Source organism: Hyla sarda, chromosome 5 (assembly GCF_029499605.1).
Source record: "Hyla sarda isolate aHylSar1 chromosome 5, aHylSar1.hap1, whole genome shotgun sequence".
NCBI lineage: Eukaryota > Metazoa > Chordata > Amphibia > Anura > Hylidae > Hyla > Hyla sarda.
In genome coordinates this window covers 55,886,442-55,907,459 of record NC_079193.1, presented here as the reverse complement: position 1 = coordinate 55,907,459, position 21,018 = coordinate 55,886,442, and the positions used below count along the sequence as shown (strand labels likewise).

Genomic DNA, 21,018 nt, shown 5'->3' with positions numbered 1-21,018 from the left:
GTTAATGATCCCGTACGGTGAACGGCGTGAACGAAAAAAAATTAAAAAAGTCCAAAATTCCTACTTTTTTAATACATTTTATTAAAAAAAAAATTATAAAAAATGTATTAAAAGTTTTTTATATACAAATGTGGTATCAAAAAAAAGTACAGATCATGGCGCAAAAAATGAGCCCCCATACCGCCGCTTATACGGAAAAATAAAAAAGTTATAGGTCATCAAAATAAAGGGATTATAAACGTACTAATTTGGTTAAAAAGTTTGTGATTTTTTTTAAGCGCAACAATAATATAAAAGTATATAATAATGGGTATCATTTTAATCGTATTGACCCTCAGAATAAAGAACACACGTCATTTTTACCATAAATTGTACGGCGTGAAAACAAAACCTTCCAAAATTAGCAAAATTGCGTTTTTCGTTTTAATTTCCCCACAAAAATAGTGTTTTTTGGTTGCGCCATACATTTTATGATATAATGAGTGATGTCATTACAAAGGACAACTGGTCGCGCAAAAAACAAGCCCTCATACTAGTCTGTGGATGAAAATATAAAAGAGTTATGATTTTTAGAAGGCGAGGAGGAAAAAATGAAAACGTAAAAATTAAATTGTCTGAATCCTTAAGGCCAAAATGGGCTGAGTCCTTAAGGGGTTAAAGAAGAACTCTGGGAATTTTTTCTCTTTTCTTGCTTATATAGTGCAGCACCGGCTGTAACTAAATAATAATGTAGAGGTTCTTGTGTATGCCTTGTGCTTACCTGTTTAACTGATGTGGCAGGCATGGGTTTTCAGTCATATTTCATCACTGAAATATTTTTTTATTTTTTATTGTTGCCTACATTTCCAATGAATCCCATGGCTTTGCAGAGAGAGGTGGTGGAGTCTCTTCACTGCAGTTCCCCTGGTGATCTTTCTATTACCTGGCTAGACTCCACCAGCCTAAACTGCTGAGACTCACAAGGGATTTGGTGTCAGTTCCCATTTTTTTTTCTATTCAAACAGCGTGTTAAGGCATTCTCTACTATTGCTATTCCCTAATGCACTTGACATAAGCGATTGAATTACCCTAGGTCAGTGTTTTCCAACCAGGGCGCCTCCAGATGTTTCCAAACTACAACTTCCAGCATTCCCGGACAGCCGGAGGCTGTCCGGGCATGCTGGGAGTTGTAGTTTGGCAACAACTGAAGCCACTCTGGTTGGAAAACACTGTCTTAGGTTATATCCTTGGCAGACAGATACAACAAGGCAGAAGAACCCCAAAATTCCCTATGCAGCTCTATAAACCTACATAGATCATCCATTGTGGATACGTTCAATGCTCTGCTAGAGATTTTGTGGGGAATTTATTAATCTGTTTAGACTGCTTTTTTCCATCTAAATTTGTCACAGGTTGGCCCAGTGGGACTTTTTCTACGACATTTCATTTAGACTGTAAAAATTTCATTTAGACTGTTAAAATTTCATGAAGGGATCTGATTTAGATCACTTTGTGCAGTGATTACTGATATATCGTGTGCGACTTTTTGTCAAAAGTCTCACAAAAGTTACAAGAAAGTCACTCGGGCCAGATTTAGAAGCTATCACAGGGCAATTCATTTGATAGATTTGTCGCACGGCCGATACTCTCTGCCACATTTAAGGTAGAACAGTTAGTTCTGTGGTCATCCTGCAAAGTCCATGCGCTATCTGATAAATTTGTTGCATGATCGCCACTAATTCTGTATTTTTTCAGCAAGAAAGCCAGAACAGAAGAAAGGACAGATTCGATGCCCCTCAAATGTATTTAAAAAAAAAAAAGTTTCTTCATAAAACAGAACAGTCATAATCTGTTCTCATGGCCGAAAATGTGCGGAATGTCCACCCGGAATACACAGGTGGGCATTCTGCACATTTAAAGGAAATCTGTCAGCAGTGTCACCTGCACTAACCTGGTGGTACCGACAGGTAGTGCAGGTGACACTGGTGACAACGGTACTAACCTTGTCCCGTTCCGTGGCGGGGATCTCCTGTAATCCCTTCTGTTAGCTTCTCTCCAGGCACCCGGCTTGTGGGATGGGCGGATCTTACGGACATCACCGCTGCTGTTCTCCCATAGCGAGACCCAGCAGGGGGCAGCAGCAGTGATGTCACTAAGCTCCGCCCATGCCCCAAGCTGCTGCTGTTCTCTGCTGGGTCTCGCTGTGACAGAACAGCAGCGGTGACGTCAGTAAGCTCCGCCCATCCCCCAAGCCGGGTGCCTGGAGAGAAGCTAACGGAAGGGATTACAGGAGATCCCCGCCACGGAACGGGACAAGGTAAGTACTGTTGTCACCAGTGTCACCTGCACTACCTGTCAGTACTGACAGGTTAGTGCAGGTGACACTGGTGACAGATTTCCTTTAAAGGAGAACTCCAGAATAGGAAAATTATCGTCCATAATGCCGGCAGTAAAAAATAAATAAACAGGTACATACCTTCCTTCGCTCCCACGGTGCCTCCGGTAACCAGCTCCGGCCTCCGCCGCGATCCTCTTACTGGTTGCCGGTGGTCGGTGATTCATACTGCACTCAACCAATCACCGGCCACAGCGAAGTCCCGACTCGACTCGGCCGGCGATAGGCTGAGCGGCAGTGTGACGTTTTCGGCCCCGGCAGCAGGTGCCGGCATAGTGAAGAGTTGTGTGTCTTGAAGCTTTCTCACCGGGGGAGCGAAGGAAGGTATGTACCTGTTTATTTTTTTTACTGCCGGCAGTATGGACAATAATTTTCCTATTCCGGAGTTCTCCTTTAAATGTTCAGATGGGTGCTAAGTCTGCTCGAAAATGCGCCGTCTCATAGACAGGTCTATTCTTTCAGTGGACGCCCAAATCGGGATCTCCAAGGCAGATTTTGCTGCCGCAGAAATTCTGCCATGTGCACAGTGCAGCAGGATCCCATTGAAATCAATGGGACTCTGCTGCAGCAGAATTTCCAAGTGGAATATTGCCACAGAATACCACTTGGAAATTTCATTGCTTCTCTGTATGTTATCCTTGACTTGCTTGTCATTTGTATGCTATGCTGAGCAGTAACACCCATTATACTAAAAATAAGTTAGTGACATGCTGTAAAAGTTTCTCTGGGCTCTCGAATCCTATGTTATTGTTGTATGTTATATACTTCTTCTTGATTGTATAAGACTGTTGGATCATTTGTGGATACGTATAAATCCGCTTTTCTACTAAATAAATTTCCTTTTTTTTCCAGGCGATTGAACTGAACAAGAAAGGAAAGGACAGTAAACATCCCATGTACAAGCGGTTGGTGCACACAGCCATCGATGTGTCCACCATTAATGAGGTATATATCTATAGAATGGTGTTCTGAACTACAGTAGAGACTGTAAAGGACACCTGCCCTGACACATACAGTGGTCCCTCAACATATGATGGTAATCCGTCCCAAATGAACCATCGTTTGTTGAAACCATCGTATGTTGAGGGATCTGTGCAATGTTAAGTATAGGACAGTGATCTCCAACCTGCGGACCTCCAGATGTTGCAAAACTACAACTCCCAGCGTTGGCTGTCCGGGCATGCTGGGAGTTGTAGTTTTGCAACATCTGGAGATCCGCAGGTTGAAGACCACTGGTATTGGAGGTTGTACTCACTTGTCCCCGCCACTCCAGACTGTCAACGCTCGTCACCACTGCCCTGGATGTTGCCATCCATCGCTGTCGCCGCGTCCCCGTGGTGTCCCCAACGCTCCGGGAAGGTCTCTGCTGCCTGGGAACGTCACTCTCCGTCGCCGCCATCACGTCGCTACGCATGCCGCTCCTATTGGATGATGGGACGGCGAGCGCGGCGACGTGATGATGACGAAGGAGAGCGCCGGCGATGCAGGGGATCCCGAGGAGTACGCTACGGAGCCCCGAGGACAGGTGAGTGATCGTCAGCGGACCACACGGGGCACCGTAAACGGCTATCCAGTGGCAGCTGAAGCAGTCTGCGCTGCCGGATAGCCGTTTATGCGATGGCCCCGACATACAAAAGCATCAAATGTTGATGCTGCCTTTAACACGCGATGGCCTCCGAGAGTTGAAGCATGTTGAAATTATTGTATGTCGGGGCCATTGTAGGTCGGGGGGGGGGGTCACTGTGCACACTCATATTTCTGCCTCCTTAGATGAGACATTTGTAATGCTCCGTCATTAGATGACTGTAAAATGCAAGTGGATAGCTTGGGTTTCAGTATAGAGTAGGGGTGCGTGATTGGCCAAAAATTTCATATTGTGATTATGGAAGTAAATATTGTGATTTCGATATACAATTGATGGTGAAATCCCCCATTTTGTGTCAAATCCCCCTCTCCATTTCACGTCTCTACCTTGTTTCACATTTGTCCCCTCATTTCACATCTATTCCCCCATTTAACATCCTGCCCATTTCATCAGCCCCCCCATTTTACATCCCCTTTGATATGGTGCCCGACACAGGGGAAACATTAAAAAAAATAATGCTTACCAAGCCCTGTTCCCCGTAGGTCTGCTGCAGATCCCCTTCTCCTCCAAGTGGTCCCAGTATTTTCTGTGCTTCCTTCTTCAGAGACAAGCTGCTGGTTGCAGGACCTTCCTCCTAAGCCAATCACTGGCCAAGACAGTACAACGCTGTTGCCAGTGATTGGCTGTGTGGCAAGGTCCTAGAGCAGGCTTCTTTTCTGTAAAGAAGGAAGCACAGAAGACACCGGGACCCTTTGAAGGAGAACGGGATCTGTGGTGGACCTGCATGGACCAGGGCAAGGTACACATCAGTTTTTTTTAAGGTTTTCCCGGTGCCCTCGCACTATATTACACACAAGGGTCGGGTCTGGGGCCGGGCTGGACTGCCGAAATTTAAATGAAAGGTAATAATTGCAGGACTTTGCAGGCACGTAATGGCTAAACGATAAATCATGCAGCCCTAGTAGAGAACAAGCTTGGCCTCTAGTTGTACTTGGTATCAGGTGGTCTTATGCACTTGCCTACATTTTTTACGGGATACAATCGATCAATTTATCAAATTAATATAGATAAGAGTCAAAACGAAAGCACTCTATGTAGGATACATATTCATGGTAGAACCGAGGGAGGGGGGTTACAGCTTTGCAGATGTCCTCCACCCAATCATGCCGTTAGATCTTACAGCAGTGTTCTTCAACCAAGGTTCCTCCAGCTGTTGCAGAACTACAACTCCCAGCATGCCCGGACAGCCTTTGGCTGTCTGGGCATGCTAGGAGTTGTAGTTTTGCAACAGCTGGAGGCACCCTGGTTGGGAAGCACTGCCTTACAGTATATAGCAATGTTTCTTAATGAACCCTCAAGAGGCCTTCTCTTAAGAATTTCCATCCAGCTTATCTGGATGGCCCTAAGTCTGGGACAGAGAAGCTGAACAAAGATCGCTGCTGCCGCCGCACACTTTTCCCCCCTCAGTTTTTAGATTGTAGGGGGGTCTCAACACTAAGACCCTGACAGATCAAAATTTTTGACATGTCAAAAAAAAATTACAAGCACACTTTTAGGCTAAGTTTCTACTTGTTTTTTTTTTTTTTTAGGGGGCGGGAAACGCCAGTTCTGCCGCATGGCGTTTTTTTGGCCCAAAAACGCTGCCACCAGATTTTAGCTGTAAATCAATGAGAAATCGCAAAATTCTTATTCCACTTGGCGTTTTTCACTTTGTCCTTTTTTTTTTTTTATCCTTTTGTCGCGTTTTTTCACCCTTTTTTTTTGCATTTTTCAGCTCCTTGGCGGGTTTTTTCAAAATCGCAGCATGTTGAGCCACTGGCGATTCTTTTAGTCAAAATCGTGGCATTTTTCTCCCATAGAAGTCTATGGGAGTGAAAAAACGCCAAGAAAAACGATATGTGGGTTTTAACTTTGGCGTTTTTGCAGGCGGCTTTTATTCTTTTTTGGACTTTAGCGATCCAGAAAAGTGATGGAGATACCTGTTTTCATAAAATTCCGTAGGGTACCATTAAAATAAATAAATAAAAAAGATACAGTAGTGAAGGAAAAAATTGTATCTAACGAAATGTATCTTTTTTATAACAACATTTTTATTAATTTTTGGCACCCAACAAATTTTGGGTACCAAAAAGAACTGCCAAAGTGAAATTTCCACACAAATGAAAAAAAACGGCATAAAAAACGCCAGGAAATTGCACTGGCGTTTTTTCAGGCGTTTTTTTTTTCAACACAAAAAACGCAGGACAAAAAAACAAGTAGAGACTTAGCCTTAGGCATGTAGACAAAAAAAAAAGTTGTTAGTCCTCTTGCACACAGAAGACCTTTCCAGTGTCATATGTCGGAGGTATTCTTCCTTAGAAGCAATGCTGTAATACGACAGGTGATGTATGATTTAATTTCCGTTAAATGTAGCCGGAATCTCATAGAAATAAGCCACCAGAGAAATTCGGAGGCATAGTACAGTAGGCCCTTTAGAGCCTCTGTCCATAATACAGCTGTATCAATGAGATTGTGAACTGACTGCTATTCTTTCCGGAGTTAGGAGGTACATGGTGACAAAGTATTTCTCACCCACTCACATATACATAAACAATGCACCTCACATTGCAACCCTATTCTTCATAAAGTCCGTGCCTTACAGAACCCTTCCAATACTTCTTTCGCTGTCTATGATTCTGCCATTAAGAGGTATGTTTTCATTTTCCTTTAACTACTGCTCTGAAGAAGCCAATAGCTATTCTTCTTTTTTTACAGTACAAGGAAATGACTTTAGTTTTCCCTCTGCAAATATTTAACCTATTTTATTTGCTTTTTTTCTTTAGAAAGTAAGTGAAGGAAAGTATAAAAGTTACGAAGAGTTCAAAGCTGACGCCCAGCTTCTTCTCCACAACACCATTATCTTTTATGGAGGTGATGTATGGTATTATTTATCTAGTTAAAGAGGACCTGTGACCAACCAAAAAAATATAGAAATTATCATTAAAGGGGTACTCCGGTCGAAAATATATATTTGATTTATTTATTTATTTTAGATCCACTGGTGCCAGAAAGCTAAACAGATTTGTAAATGACTTCTATTAAAAAATCTTTATCCTTCCCGTACTTTTTAGCAGCTGTATGCTACAGAGGAAATTCTTTCTTTTTGAATTTCTTTTTTTGTCTTGTCCACAGTGCTCTCTGCTGACACCTGATGCCCATATCAAGAACTGTCCAGAGCGGGAGAAAATCCCCATAACAAACCTATCCTGCTCTGGACAGTTCCTGACACGGACAGAGGTGTCAGCAGAGAGCACTGTGGACAACACAAAAAAGAAATTTCCTCTGTAAGAATTTCCTCTGTAGCATACAGCTGTTAATAAGTACTGGAAGGATAAAGATTTTTTAATAGAAGTAATTTACAAATTTATTTAACTTTCTGGCACCAGTTCGTTTAAAAAAAAAAAGTTTTCCACCGGAGTACCCCTTTAAATAGATTAGCATGCCCTGAACACACATCTTTTTACAGTTTTTTGATATGTCCTCCCATTCCTGAGATTTGAGGGTTTATAGTTTATCTGACAATTCAGGGAATCAGTCAGATGGGCGTGAAGTTAATTTTAATAGTGGGAGGGGTTATCAGGTGATGGGCGGGGTTATTATTCAATCTCTCCCTTATATGACTCTTACTAAAACTTGGTTACAGCCATCTGACACTGCTTTTCCTTCTGCCCTAACTTCACCATGCCCATACCCCCTAGACCTGAGGAAAAACATGGCTCCCACATTTCTTATCTACTGACATGTCTACAGTTATCATGGGTGATTTCATGATTTCAACATCTCATAGATTGTAAGCTCTTACAAACAGGACAAAAACAAAAACTGGGGAAAAACTTTTTATTTTCTAAAGCCGTTCTTTGTGGAGGGAGGGGTTTTCTGGTGAAATTGGGGGAAAAAAAACATTTTTAAAAGAGTACTCCACTAGAACACTTTTATTTATTTTTTTTTTTTTTTAAGTCAACTGGTGCCAGAAAATTAAACAGATTTGTAAATTACTTCTATTAAAAAATCTTAATCCTTCCAGTACTTAGCTGCTGTATGATCCACTGGAAGTTCTTTGCTTTTTGAATTTCCTTTCTGTCTGACCACAGTGCTCTCTGCTGACATTTTAACAACTGTCCAGAGCAGGAGAGGTTTTCTATAGGGATTTGCTCCTACTCTGGACAGTTCCTAAAATGGTCAGAGGTGTCAGCAGAGAGCACTATGGTCAGACAGAAAAGAAATTCAAAAAGAAAAGAACTTCCTGTGGATCATAACAGAGGCTGATTAGTACAGGAAGGATTAAGATTTTTTAATAGAAGTAATTTACCAATCTGTTTAACTTTCTGGCACCAGTTTATAAAAAAAAAGTTTTCCAGTGGAGTACCCCTTTAAGGAAGTAAATTTGACTAAGGAATATGTTCTTTTTTGTTGATAAATAATATGTTTATAACGTCCTAGGCTGGGAGCAAAACACTACAATCACAGAGTCACCCATATAGCCTTAGGTCATTGCCTCACAAGTAGTTGCACAAAAACTACATTATATGCCCTAATGTTTTTTTCATATATTTAAAGTTTAAAGTGTACCCGTCAGAGCCAACAAAATTTTTTTTTTAATATATCACTCAGTACCTCATCCTGACCATGATTTTATGTGTCTAGCACCTTTATTAATTTTTTTATTACACTTTTAATTTAGTTTACTAGTTTAAATTTCCTCTCAAAGGGAGGGGGTGTGGCCTCACTGTGCAGGTCTCCGCCCCTTCCCTCAGTATGCTGTCTGCTCACATCTCCCTTGGCATTAGCAAAACTACAACTCCCAGCATGTCCTCACTGACAATAGCAGGACACAAGCTGACAGTGGGAGGATTTTTCCTCCAGCTGTGAGCCCTGCGCTCACAGCTGTCAATCAAGGAAGTATGTCCATGACATAGGTGATGACACATGGACACAGCAGGACTAGTATGTGTCCAAGCAGGCAGGGGGGGGGGGGCAGTTGTTTGACTTGATTTTTCAGTATGAAATACTGAAAATGTCCTAATGAAACCAATTGCAAAACCTATTGGTTATACATGCTTTACAACATATCAAAAGTGTATGTATCTGACAGTGCCCATTTAAGTGCAGTACTTGTTTGGTGCAGTTCCCTGGCTTCATAACATGTCACAGACCTGATGTTGGGATAAGTCATCAGCTCACACATTCTCTCTTGTAATTCCTACAGATGACAGCGAGCAGGCTGATGTGGCAAAGGTTCTGTACACGGACACCTGTCATGAGGTAAGCTGGAAGTAGAAAAACAAGCGCTCCATAGGGTAATATTGTTGGTGCCCCCCCCCCCCCCCAAGAAAAAAACAAACAAAAAAACACGGGCAGAAGCAGCATTTACTTCAATTACAAGTCTATTAGTGAGTCAGAAATAGACCAAATGAGGACACGATTATACTACATTTACTCTATTGAAATCAATGGACCTGGTGTAGGTATGTCAAGGTATATCAGCATACCAGTTTGCCAATCTATATCCCAAACATACCTTATTATCCAGTTTTGACCATTAAAGAAAAAAAAAAGCTCTTTGTGTTCTACTATTGTTAAATACTTTCCTGCAGAGGGCTACTGTGTACTGTGTGGTATATGGTTGCACCCTGTAGATGGTATATGGCACTGTATGCATTTACATGGGAGCTGATTTCATAACATACAGATATACCTCCCACAAACGGCTTGGACACCGTCTGCACAGAGCCTTAGCTTAAAGGGGTACTCCTCCCCTAGACATCTTATCCCCTATCCAAAGGATAGGGGATAAGATGTCAGATCGACGGGGTCCTGCTGCTGGGGACCCCCGGGATCTCTGCTGCGGCACCCCGCTCTCATTACTACACAGAGCACACTAGCTCTGTGCGTAATGACCGGCTTTACAGGGGCTGGAGCATTGTGACGTCACGGCTCCACCCCCTCGTGATGTCATGGCCCGCCCCCTTAATGCAAGTCTATGGGAGGGGGCGTGATTGCCACTACACCCCCTCCCATAGACTTGTATTGAGGGGGCGTGCTGTGACTTAACGATGCTCTGGCCCCTGTATTACCCATCATTACAGATAGAGCTAGGTGCCGCAGCGGAGATCCCGGGGGTCCCCAGCAGCGGGACCCCGGCGATCTGACATCTTATCCCCTATTCTTTGGATAGGGGATAAGATGCTAGGGGTGGAGTACCCCTTTAAGTGTGTCCAATTGCACCATGACATAATTTTGTTTTTGTTTTTTTATATATGTGGTCTGTTTTAGGAATAGGTCAGTGGTGCCCATTCAGAGACTTTCATCCAAAGAGTCACTGATTAACTTGGTTGTTTGCTGTAGGCAGCTCCTCCTCTTTTCTTCTTCTTCCACTGTTCTTCATAACTCTCGTGGAAGGAAAACCCTTCATGTATTTTTTCTGATAAGTGTTCAGTGACTTTGTTCTTTTCTTTCAGTTGGATGAGCTGCAGTTGTGCAAAAATTGCTTCTTTTTGTCGAATGCCCGGCCTGACAATTGGTTCTGCTATCCATGTGTAAGTTTATAAAACAACCTTTTGCTTGAATGATGTAAATGTCGAATTTCTCAGACACAATGTAATAATGTACATGCACATGCTCTCTCCCCGTTCCCAATTTTCCCTTCGCTATTACCAACAGATGTACTGTCCCCATTTTTTTTCAGCCCTCCTCTAAAAACAGCAGCATTGACCCCCCTAACCCAGTGTTTCCCAACCAGGGTGCCTCCTGCTGTTGCAAAACTACAACTCCCAGCATGTCCAGACAGCCTTTGGCTGTCCGGGCATTCTGGGAGTTGTAGTTTTGCAACAGCTGGAGGCTTTCTGGTTGGGAAACACTGCCCTAACCACTTCTCTGCCCCTGTTTCCCCCACTGGCAGAAGCATTTTACCCACCTCTCACTAGCAGTGGTATTCTTCCCTTTCCTTTTCCTATTTCGACCCATCCCAGACTGGCAGGAGCACAGCAGATTATGGAAGTAAGAGTCCCTCTATGTTCTTCCTATGCCATCTCCTCGCTTAAGAGTAGGACTAGCAGATTCATGGTCATGTGACCATAATGTAATCCCTAATACCTTTCTAATTCTAACCAGGGTTGGCATTATGTGTGTAGTTTCTGCTTTGGTGTTCCTGCTCCATGCCGAAGCCTGCACTGGCAGGAACCACACACCTTACCAGCCAGTAAGTTTTGCCTCAAAGTTTGAGAAGGTCTACTCTAATGCGTTTTTTTCAGCATATTGTGCGTGTAGTACATGTCTATTTTTTCTTTTACAGTGTAATGTTTTGTAAGACTCCCAATTTCATTGCACTGTACTTTATTGCAGAATCTATACAGGAAATCAAAACAAACCTGCCATAGGTAAACACAGCCATCAGACCCATCAGAACAATCTTTTTCCATATGTCCTATAAGAGAATATTGGGTGGGTCCACATTGACGATAAGGCGTTCCATTGTCGCTTCCCCCCCCCCACTGATCATTGCTGGTCTAGCCACTCTAAACAATGCCCATACGGTCAGCTGATCGGCAGACTTCATTAGACAACCCTTTTAAGGATTCTTTTTGCCCTCATACAAGGTTTAAAGCGTACCTGTTATATCCCACAAAAAAAAAGGTTTTATGTTACTCAGTACCTAATCCCGGTCATATACATTTGCTTTTTATATATCTAGCACCTATATTTCTTTCACAAATACCTTCTTTCAATAACTCACTTTGTTTGTCATCCTGTGCTTTGGAGAGGGTGTGTCCCTCACTCTGCATGACTCATCTTACTCCATGAGTGCTGGGCCTCTCCATCCAATCACTGGTCTGTAACCTCTTCCCCTCCCCTCTTTCATGCTGCATTCTGATAGGACAGGAGTGAGCACAGAGGAGTGCAAGCCCACCCTCCATCAGTGGACTGTGTCCTTGCCTGTACTTCAGCTTGCACATACCATTATGTTCTGGATATACAAAAAAGAAGGTTGCAGCAGCACTCTTGGTCAAAAAATGGAGGCTCTTAGTGCACTTTTTGATCAAAACGTGTCCCCCCCATCCACCACGCGGAGGTGGCCTCATTTCGGATGGGACCCTAACACTCATTTCACTCACCTCTGCTGGGCATACAGCCACTGACTGGGTGACATGCTGGATCCACTATCAATTTAAAAAAACTCCTGTGAAACAGGGAGGGGTGCACGGATACAGAGGGTGCCACTTTCCCTAAATTGCACAGCAAAAACAAAAAGACAAATAGCCAGCACAGCTAGCTAATACACGGGTGCACGCTGCTGTGGCAAATACAGAGTATACAAAAAAGAAGGTTGCAGCTGCACTCTTGGTCAAAAATGGAGGCTCTTATTGCACTTTTTTATCAAAATGTGTCCCCCCTCGACCACGCGGAGGTGGCCTTTTTGATCAAAAAGTGCGCTAAGAGCCTCCATTTTTTTACCAAGAATGCTGCTGCAACCTTCTTTTTATGTACTGGATGGTATGAGAATCCCTAGTGTTTGTTTGTTTGTTTTTATAAGTCATGATTTCTATAAAAAGTAAATAACATTTTCTTATGAAGTATATGAGAAAGGTTAACTTAAAGTTTTGCCAAGATGTACAACATATAAAAAGTTTTTGAATCTGACAGTGCCCATTTAAGTTATTTTATACATTTTTTTTCTTATTAATATGAATTGAAAAATATTTTTCTTTGTGTGACATTGTCATTTTTATTGTTTTCTTTTATGCAATGATTTTATATAACAGTGTTATTATTGTGTCCAATAACCATTATAACCTCCATTTCGTTACAGATCCCTAACCATGAACTGGTCTGGGCCAAGATGAAAGGCTTTGGCTTCTGGCCTGCTAAGATCATGCAGAAGGAGGACAATCAAGTGGATGTTCGTTTTTTTGGCCATCATCACCAAAGGTACCTATATGGGTCGATGTACATTTATGTAAAACGAAAAAATTATTAAAAAGATAATAAGAATATGTAACAACGGTGAATAGAGTAGAGCAGTGTTTTACAACCAGGGTGCCTCTAAATGTTGCAAAACTACAACTCCCAGCATGCCCGGACAGCCTTTGGCTGTCCGGGCATGCTGGAAGTTGTAGTTTTGCAACAGCTGGAGACACCCTGGTTCGGAAACACTGGAGTAGAGTATTATAATGGACATTGTTCCGATTTAGAAAGTGTGTTTTGTAAAACTGAGAAAGCGGAGGTCATTACTTATGGTTATAAAAATCTTGTTTTAATCCTTCAGCAGGAAATGCTGTTAAACACGTTGACCTACATTAAAAAAACAAAACATTTCGGTATATTAGTAAATTATTGGATTCAGAGATCGATTATTACCAGCTACACCTTACTGAGCCACAGTAACTCAGCAACACCACTACATAGAGAATGGAGCCACCTGCTTCTGGCCCCATTTACTGTGTAGTCTGGGTGCTGCAGACTGTGCCGGTGAGGATAGTCCATCTACCTCGGTCTGGAAAATTCCTCTAATTTGAGATGGAGTTGCTGTACCATGCAAAGTTGCCCATATGGACAAGCATTGCCTGTCTCTTATTATTTGTGTTTTAAAGTGGTACTAAGTGGTTAAAAAAATGTAATCAACTGGTGCAAAAAAGTTAAACCGATTTGTAAATTACTTCTATTTAAAAATCTTAGTCCTTCCAGTACTTCTCAGCTGCTGTATGCCACAGAGGAAGTTCTTTTCTTTTTGAATTTTCTTTCTGTCTGACCACAGTGCTCTCTGCTGACACCTCTGTCTGTGTCAGGAACTGTCCAGAGCAGGAGAGGTTTGCTTTGGGGATTTGCTCCTACTCTGGACAGTTCCTGACATGGACAGAGGTGTCAGCAGAAAGAAAATTTAAAAAGAAAAGAACTTTCTCTGTAGTATACATCAGCTGATAAGTACTGGAAGGATTAAGATTTTTAAATAGAAGTCATTTACAAATCTGTTTAACTTTCTGGAACCAGTTGATTTAAAAAACATTTTTTCCCACAGGAGTACCCCTTTAAGTATTAGTCATACTGATTTCTTCATTTTTTACTGTTTGTACCCATTATTAGTTCAGTGCTATATAAGAAAAACTAAAATATACTTTCCCAGTGATATGTTGTAAAACTCCCATTATACATCAGGGCCTGGATTCCATCAGAGAATATCCAGGAAATTACAGTCAATGTTCATCAGCTGCATGTAAAGCGAAGCATGGGCTGGAAAAAGGCCTGTGACGAGTTGCAACTGCACCAACGCTTCCTACGTGAAGGCCGATTCTATAAATCCAAGGGAGAAGATAAGGGGGAGGAAGAAGCAGAATCGAGTATCTCATCGACTAGTAATGAACAGGCAAGTGGCTTATAGAAAGTACATTTATGGTACAGGATTTTAACAATAGCTCAATTCCTTTCATTCTCAATCTGCATGGTTTATTGACTGCTTATGTGTCATGCCCAGTTTGTTATTGACTGTGTGAACATGCCCCAAAACAGGTTTTGCCTGCACAAGGGTGTCTGGAAACCCAGCTGTGCAGGGAACTATAGCGTGGCCCCAATCGAGTAAAAGGGGCCAAATTACATTTCCCTGCCACGAACATGCGATGTGCAGGTAAAACTTAAGGCCACCATACACATTAGAAAAAAGCCATTTTAACCGCCTGGTGTAGGTGGGACTAGCTGACTATCTACTGCAGTGCTTTCCATCCAGGGTGTCTCCAGCTGTTGCAAAACTACAACTCCCAGCTTACCCAGACAGCCTATGGCTTCCCGACTTTCCCCTGATAAAGGTGGGACCAGCTAACTGTCTACTGCAGTACTTCCCAACCAGCGTGCCTCCAGCTATTTCAAAACTACAACTCCCAGCATGCCCAGACAGCCTATGGCTGTCTGGGCATACTGGGAGTTGTAGTTTTGCAACAGCTGGAGGCACACTGGTTGGGAAGCACTGGTCTAGTGTGTATAGGGGGCCTCCCAACTTTCCCCTGAAAGCTAAAGGAGAGAGCGATCAGGCATGTTGGATTTCAACTGCCCGATCCTTTCTTTCTTAGAGAAGTAAGCCGCTGATAAGATTAGGAGGTCTACAACTTACTCAGCCTCTCTCCATCCAGAACACACAAATGCCCGGCTGTACACGAATATTCTTGTGCATGGAGGTGATCATAAGAGACAGCTATTTCATAGGTATGGCTATTTTCAGACAGGGGTGCACTGCTAAACCAGAGCTTGGCACCCTTCAGACACAGGATTGGTGGGGTTGTTATAAATCAGAGCCACTTAATCAAGAAGCGATGACATAATCTAAACATACGTCTTTATGAAAGAACGATTATAATTTAACATAACTAAATAGTGGTTTAGTAGGAATAATAAAAAAAAATTATAATAATAATAAAGTAAAAGTAGTTTAAACAGTACCTGTCATGATCTTGTTAAACTTTATAATTCTCTCAGTTCACTGCCCCCATCATGCCCCACCCCCTGCCATTATTTTTTATTATTTGTTAGTTTTCTACCTTGATATTGATCTGTATTTTCTGCTCAGATTCATAGACTGGGAAGGGGCGTTCCCCAGTAGGCGTAACATCATCTGAACTTCCTCCCGCACTCTGCTACACACCGCACAGAGCAGTTCAGTGTGAGATGAGCTATGATTGGCTAAGGCTGCACCCCCCCCCCCAGCACTCCAGACTGCATTTCCTGATTGTGGACTTCTGCCAGGCCAGCAGGAGTCCAAAGCCTGTGCAAGAGATGGGGGGAAAATGTGCTCAGGACAAGTAGGGAGACACCTAGTGGCCTCTTTTTTTAAACACAAACAAAACATAGAAAACATAATTTTGTTTAAACAAAGTACATATAAGAAATATAATGCTAATTATTATTATTATTTTTTCCCTTTAACTAGGATAAAATAGGGCGTACGCTTTATTATGGGTCTGGTTAATCTAGAGTGGTACGTATTAATACATGTATCTCACTAGCTAAACAAGAACCATAATAAAGCATACATAAGAACCTATACCAGATAAAGGGTCACTCGGGAGGGGGGGGATTTTTTTAGATCAGCTGGTGCCAGAAAGTTATAAAGATCTGTAAATTACTTCTACTTAAAAATCTTAAAGGAGATCTGTGGTGCAACACTTTTTATGTCCACTGTGCCCGAGCTGCAAAAGCTGAAAAAAACAACAAACGTTCTCACCTTTCTATGTTCCCCCGTTGCGCCAATATTGGCGTCCCGGTCTTCCGGTGCTGGTCTCCTTCCTGCTTCTTGGGCTCGGTGACTGATACTGCGCTCAGCGTATTGCTGGTTGCAGCGATGTCCTGCCTCGGCCGGTGATAGGCTGAGCGCACTGTCATTTAAGGAGCCTGGGCCCCACCTTCTCCCTGCTGCCCGGGCTCCTTACATGACAGTGTGCTCAGCCTATCACCAGCCGAGGCAGGACATCGCTGCAACCAGCAATACGCTGAGCGCAGTATCAGTCACCGAGCCCAAGAAGAGGAAGCAGACCAGCATTGGAGGTCCGGGACGCCAATATCGGCACAACGGGGTAACAGAGGAAGGTGAGTAAATTTTTTTTTTTTTTTTTTTGTATTTGCAGTCCAGGCACAGGGGACATGAAAAGTCTTGCACCACAGTTCTCCTTTAAAGGGGTACTCAGGTGGAAATTTTTTATTTTTTTTTATTTTTTTTTATATCAACTGGTGCCAGAAAGTTAAACAGATTTATAAATTAATTCTATTAAAAAATCTTAATCCTTCTAGTACTTATTAGCTGTTGAAAACTACAGAGGAAATTATTTTCTTTTTGGAACACAGAGCTCTCTGCTGACATCATGACCACAGTGCTCTCAGAGTAGAAGAAAATCCCCATAGCAAACATATGCTGCTCTGGACAGTTCCTAAAATGGACAGAGATGTCAGCAGAGAGCACTGTGTTCCAAAGGGAAAATAATTTCCTCTGTAGTATTCAGCAGCTAATAAGTACTGGAAGGATTAAGATTTTTTAATAGAAGTCATTTACTAAAAAAAAAGTTTTCCACCGGAGTACCCCTTTAATCCTTCCCGTACTTAGCTGCTGTATGCTCCAGAGGAAGTTGTGTAGTTCTTTCTGTCTGACCACAGTGCTCTCTGCTGACACCTCTGTCCATGTCGGGAACTGTCCAGAGCAGGAGACGTTCCCTATGGGGATTTGCTTCTGCTCTGGACAGTTCCTGAGCACTGTGTCAGACTGGAAAGAACTGCACAACTTCTCGTGGAGCATACAGCAGCTGATAAGTACTGGAAGGATTAACATTTTTATATAGAAGTAATTTACAAATCTGTATAACTTTCTGGCACCAGTAGATCTGAAAGCATTTATTTCCTCTGGAGTACCCCTTTAATATGTACACCACTGCAATACATAAAATATATGAATACAAATGAGGATATCATGAAGAACTGTAGAGGCGGCTCCAGACATGACAGATCACCTGGAGTACACCTGGAGTCCTCACACAACCTCTTCACAATTTGTCCTGGTTTCCCCCAGACATGAAGAGATACATTGTCTGGGCAACAAGACAAGTCTGTGAATTGTTTCCTACAGCTCTTCTAATTGAAATCCAGACAATCTATAAACAGAAAGGGAACCAGCTCTGCACTATTTAAAGATTATCTTGTCGCTGTATATTCCTGCAGGATGGAAAGCATGTTTGATATCTGCTCAATGTTAGCAGGATTACATTGACATTGTATCCTTAATGTGTCAAGCAGAAGGCAACTCAGGAACCAAGAGCCAAGAAGGGGCGTCGCAACCAGAATGTAGAACCCAAGAAGGAAGTAAGTTCTCCAATGTATACTGTCTTATCATTTCTATATATCGGTTTATTGTAAGGCATCAGATATCAAAGCCAATGTACAAGCAACCTATAAAATATAAAGGATGAATAGGGAGAAATAAACCTTTAGTCAAGATATGTATGTAGCTGGGCTTTTTAAAGGGGTATTCCAGTTAAAATCTTTTTCATATCAACTGGCTCCAGATTTTTCAAATCTTAATGCTTCCAGTACTTATCAGCTGTTGAAGTTGAGTTGTTCTTTTCTGTCTGACAACAGTGTTCCTGAGACACAGCGGTGTCAGCAGAGAGCACTGTTGTCAGACAGAAAAAAACAACTCAACTTCAGCAGCTGATAAGTACTGGTAGGATTAAGATTTTCTTTTAAGATTTTAACTTTCTGGAGCCAGTGGATATGAAAAAAATTATTTTTAACTGGAATACCCCTTTTAAGAAATACATCGTAGTAACATTCAGGATTTTCATTGGTTAGACCTTTGTTTTCCAAACCAGGGTGCCTCCAGCTGTTGCAAAATTAAAACTACCAGCATGACTGGTCAGGCATGCTGAGAGTTGTAGTTTTGCAACAGCTGGAGACACCCTGGTTAAGAAACACTGGGTTATACGTTATGTATTGTCAAACTGAAGTGGATAGGGAGATGAAGAAATAAGCTTATACAGTATAATGGATAGGACCTTTTGCTGTATTTTATAGGTTACATATAGGTTAGGAAGGAAAGAATGATCAATCACTTGATGTCTATACCAGGAGACATTAGAGGTGCATTGGTAGAGATAAAAGTGGCAAGTTGGATACAACCTTTCAATGCATAACATAATTAAAGGAGTACTCCGGTCCTAATACATCTTATCCCTATCCAAAGGATAGGGGATAAGATGTCTGATCACGTGGGCCCCTTTCATTGAGGGAGCGGGGCGTGACGGCACACGGGGGCGGAGTCGTGATGTCACACGGGGCGGGGTCGTGACATCACGATACTCCAGCCCCGTGGTCATCACGCTACACACTCGGAGCCTCCAGCACTGCAGAGAGCTCACAAAGGTGGGTGCGGAATTACAGATTGCGGGGGTCCACAGTGGCGGGACCCCCGCGATCTTACATCTTATCCCCTATCCTTTGGATAGAGGATAAGATGTATTAGGGCTGGATTACCCCTTTAATTCGGTGTCTAATGATCTTTGAGAATAATTTATTATAATATTAGCTGCGGACCCGGTGTTGCCCAGGTCTTCCTACCTAAACCTTGTGGGCGAGGAAAAGCAACAATGAAGCTCTCGTCCTCATATCCCTACAGCATATACCTTGCCCATATCCTGGCCTCATATCTCGTCTTCATATCCCTTCCTCTTATCCCACCCTCAAATCCTGAGAAAAATTGGGACCTTATTCCTGACCCCGATTTCTGGGAGAGGAGATAAGTGTTAATGGTAGAAGAACCTCTTTAACGGCATCTATGATAAGAAGTTCACTATTTATGCAGCAGTATATCATCTAAAGCAGTTTATCTTAACTGGGGCGCCTCCAGCTGCTGCAAAACTACAACTCCCAGCATGCCCAGACAGCCGAAGGCGCCCTGGTTGAGAAACACTGATCTAAAGCATGCTACTGTGCTATACATGAACTATCAGTCAGAATAGGCACCTGTGATGGATTGGGCAGCACCATCACCAGATCTTAACCCTATTGATTCCAAAGGATTCCACCTTAAAGGGGTTCTCCACTGGAAAACTTTTTTTTTTTAAATCAACTGGTGCCAGAAAGTTAAACCGATTTGTAAATTACTTCTATTTAAAAATCTCAATCCTTCCAGTACTTATCAGCTGCTGTCTACTCCACAGGAAGTTCTTTTCTTTTTAAAGTTCTTTTCTGTCTGACCACAGTGCTCTCTGCTGACACCCTATCCATTTTAGGAACTGTCCAGGGCAGGAGAGGTTTGCTATGGGGATTTGCTCCTACTCTGGACAGTTCCTAAAATGGACAGAGGTGTCAGCAGAGAGCACTATGATCAGACAGAAAAGAACTTCAAAAAGAAATGAACTTCTGGAGCATACAGCAGCTGATAAGTACTGTAAGGATTAAGATTTTTAAATAGAAGTAATTTCCAAATCTGGTTAACTTTCTGGCACCAGTTGATTTAAAAAAAAATGTTTTCCAGTGGAGTACCCCTTTAATGGACCTTTTCTGTAGATATTGATGAAAATGATTTGTTAATCCAAAATCTAACACAAAAAAAAAACCCAAATATTATCTTGTTGTGAACATTTTCTATAGCAAGTATGCGCTTCACTACAAATCTAATCCAACCTGTTTTATTTGCAGGATCCAGAGCCCGAACCTGAGACGGAAGCCGTGAGCTCGAGCCAAGAAATCCCTTCTCTGCCACCGCCAGTTGAAAAGGTGTCTGTCTGTACACAGACAAAGAAGCAAAGTGCCTCGTCTCCAAGAATGTCGCACCGCAGCACACAAACCAACAATGACGCCGCGTGTCAGAACATGTGTCACGACAAGTACAGCAAGATCTTCAATGACTTCAAAGAAAGAATGAGCACAGACAACAAGAGGGAGACCGAAAGAGCTGTGCGAGAAGCCATTGAGAAGGTTAGAGGGAGAGAATCACTTATGTAAACTGACAGCATTCTCTGCTGTATATGCAGCACAAGTGCCCTGTATACCAAGCTAACATTAAAGGGGTACTCCACTGGAAAAAAAAATTGTTTATATCAACTGGTGTCAGAAAGTTAAACAGATTTGTAAATTACTTCTATTTAAAAAATCTTAATCCTTCCAGTACTTATCAGCTGCTGTATGTGCCACAGGAAGTTCTTTTCCTTTTGAATTTCCTTTCTTCCTGACCACAGTGCTCTCTGCTGACACCTCTGTCCATTTTAGGAACTGTCCAGAGTAGGAGCAAATCCCCATAGCAAACCTCTCCTGCTCCGGACAGTTCCTTACATGGACAGAGGTGTCAGCAGAGAGCACTGTGGTCAGACAGAAAGGAAATCCAAAAAGAAAATAACTTTCTCTGTAGCATACAGCAGCTCATAAGTACTGGAAGGATTAAAACATTTTAATAGAAGTAACTTACAAATCTGTTTAACTTTCTGGCACCAGTTGATTTAAAAGAAAATGTTTTCCAGTGGAGTACCCCTTTAAAGGCCTCTATGAAGCGATACTTCTT

General features: G+C 42.3%; 1 protein-coding gene across 4 annotated transcripts in view; it reads left to right on the top strand.

Moving 5' to 3' along the window:
• Positions 1 to 21,018, top strand: part of ZMYND11 (zinc finger MYND-type containing 11) — an 89,494-nt gene that overhangs the window by 58,746 nt on the left and 9,730 nt on the right. For all 4 annotated transcript variants that reach the window (XM_056519544.1, XM_056519541.1, XM_056519543.1 and 1 more), the window contains 8 exons: positions 3,227 to 3,319; positions 6,782 to 6,869; positions 9,205 to 9,260; positions 10,457 to 10,534; positions 12,805 to 12,923; positions 14,148 to 14,355; positions 17,757 to 17,822; positions 20,160 to 20,438. In XM_056519544.1, coding sequence (XP_056375519.1) covers positions 3,227 to 3,319; positions 6,782 to 6,869; positions 9,205 to 9,260; positions 10,457 to 10,534; positions 12,805 to 12,923; positions 14,148 to 14,355; positions 17,757 to 17,822; positions 20,160 to 20,438 — 987 coding nt within the window. The remainder of the gene's footprint in view (positions 1 to 3,226; positions 3,320 to 6,781; positions 6,870 to 9,204; positions 9,261 to 10,456; positions 10,535 to 12,804; positions 12,924 to 14,147; positions 14,356 to 17,756; positions 17,823 to 20,159; positions 20,439 to 21,018) is intronic.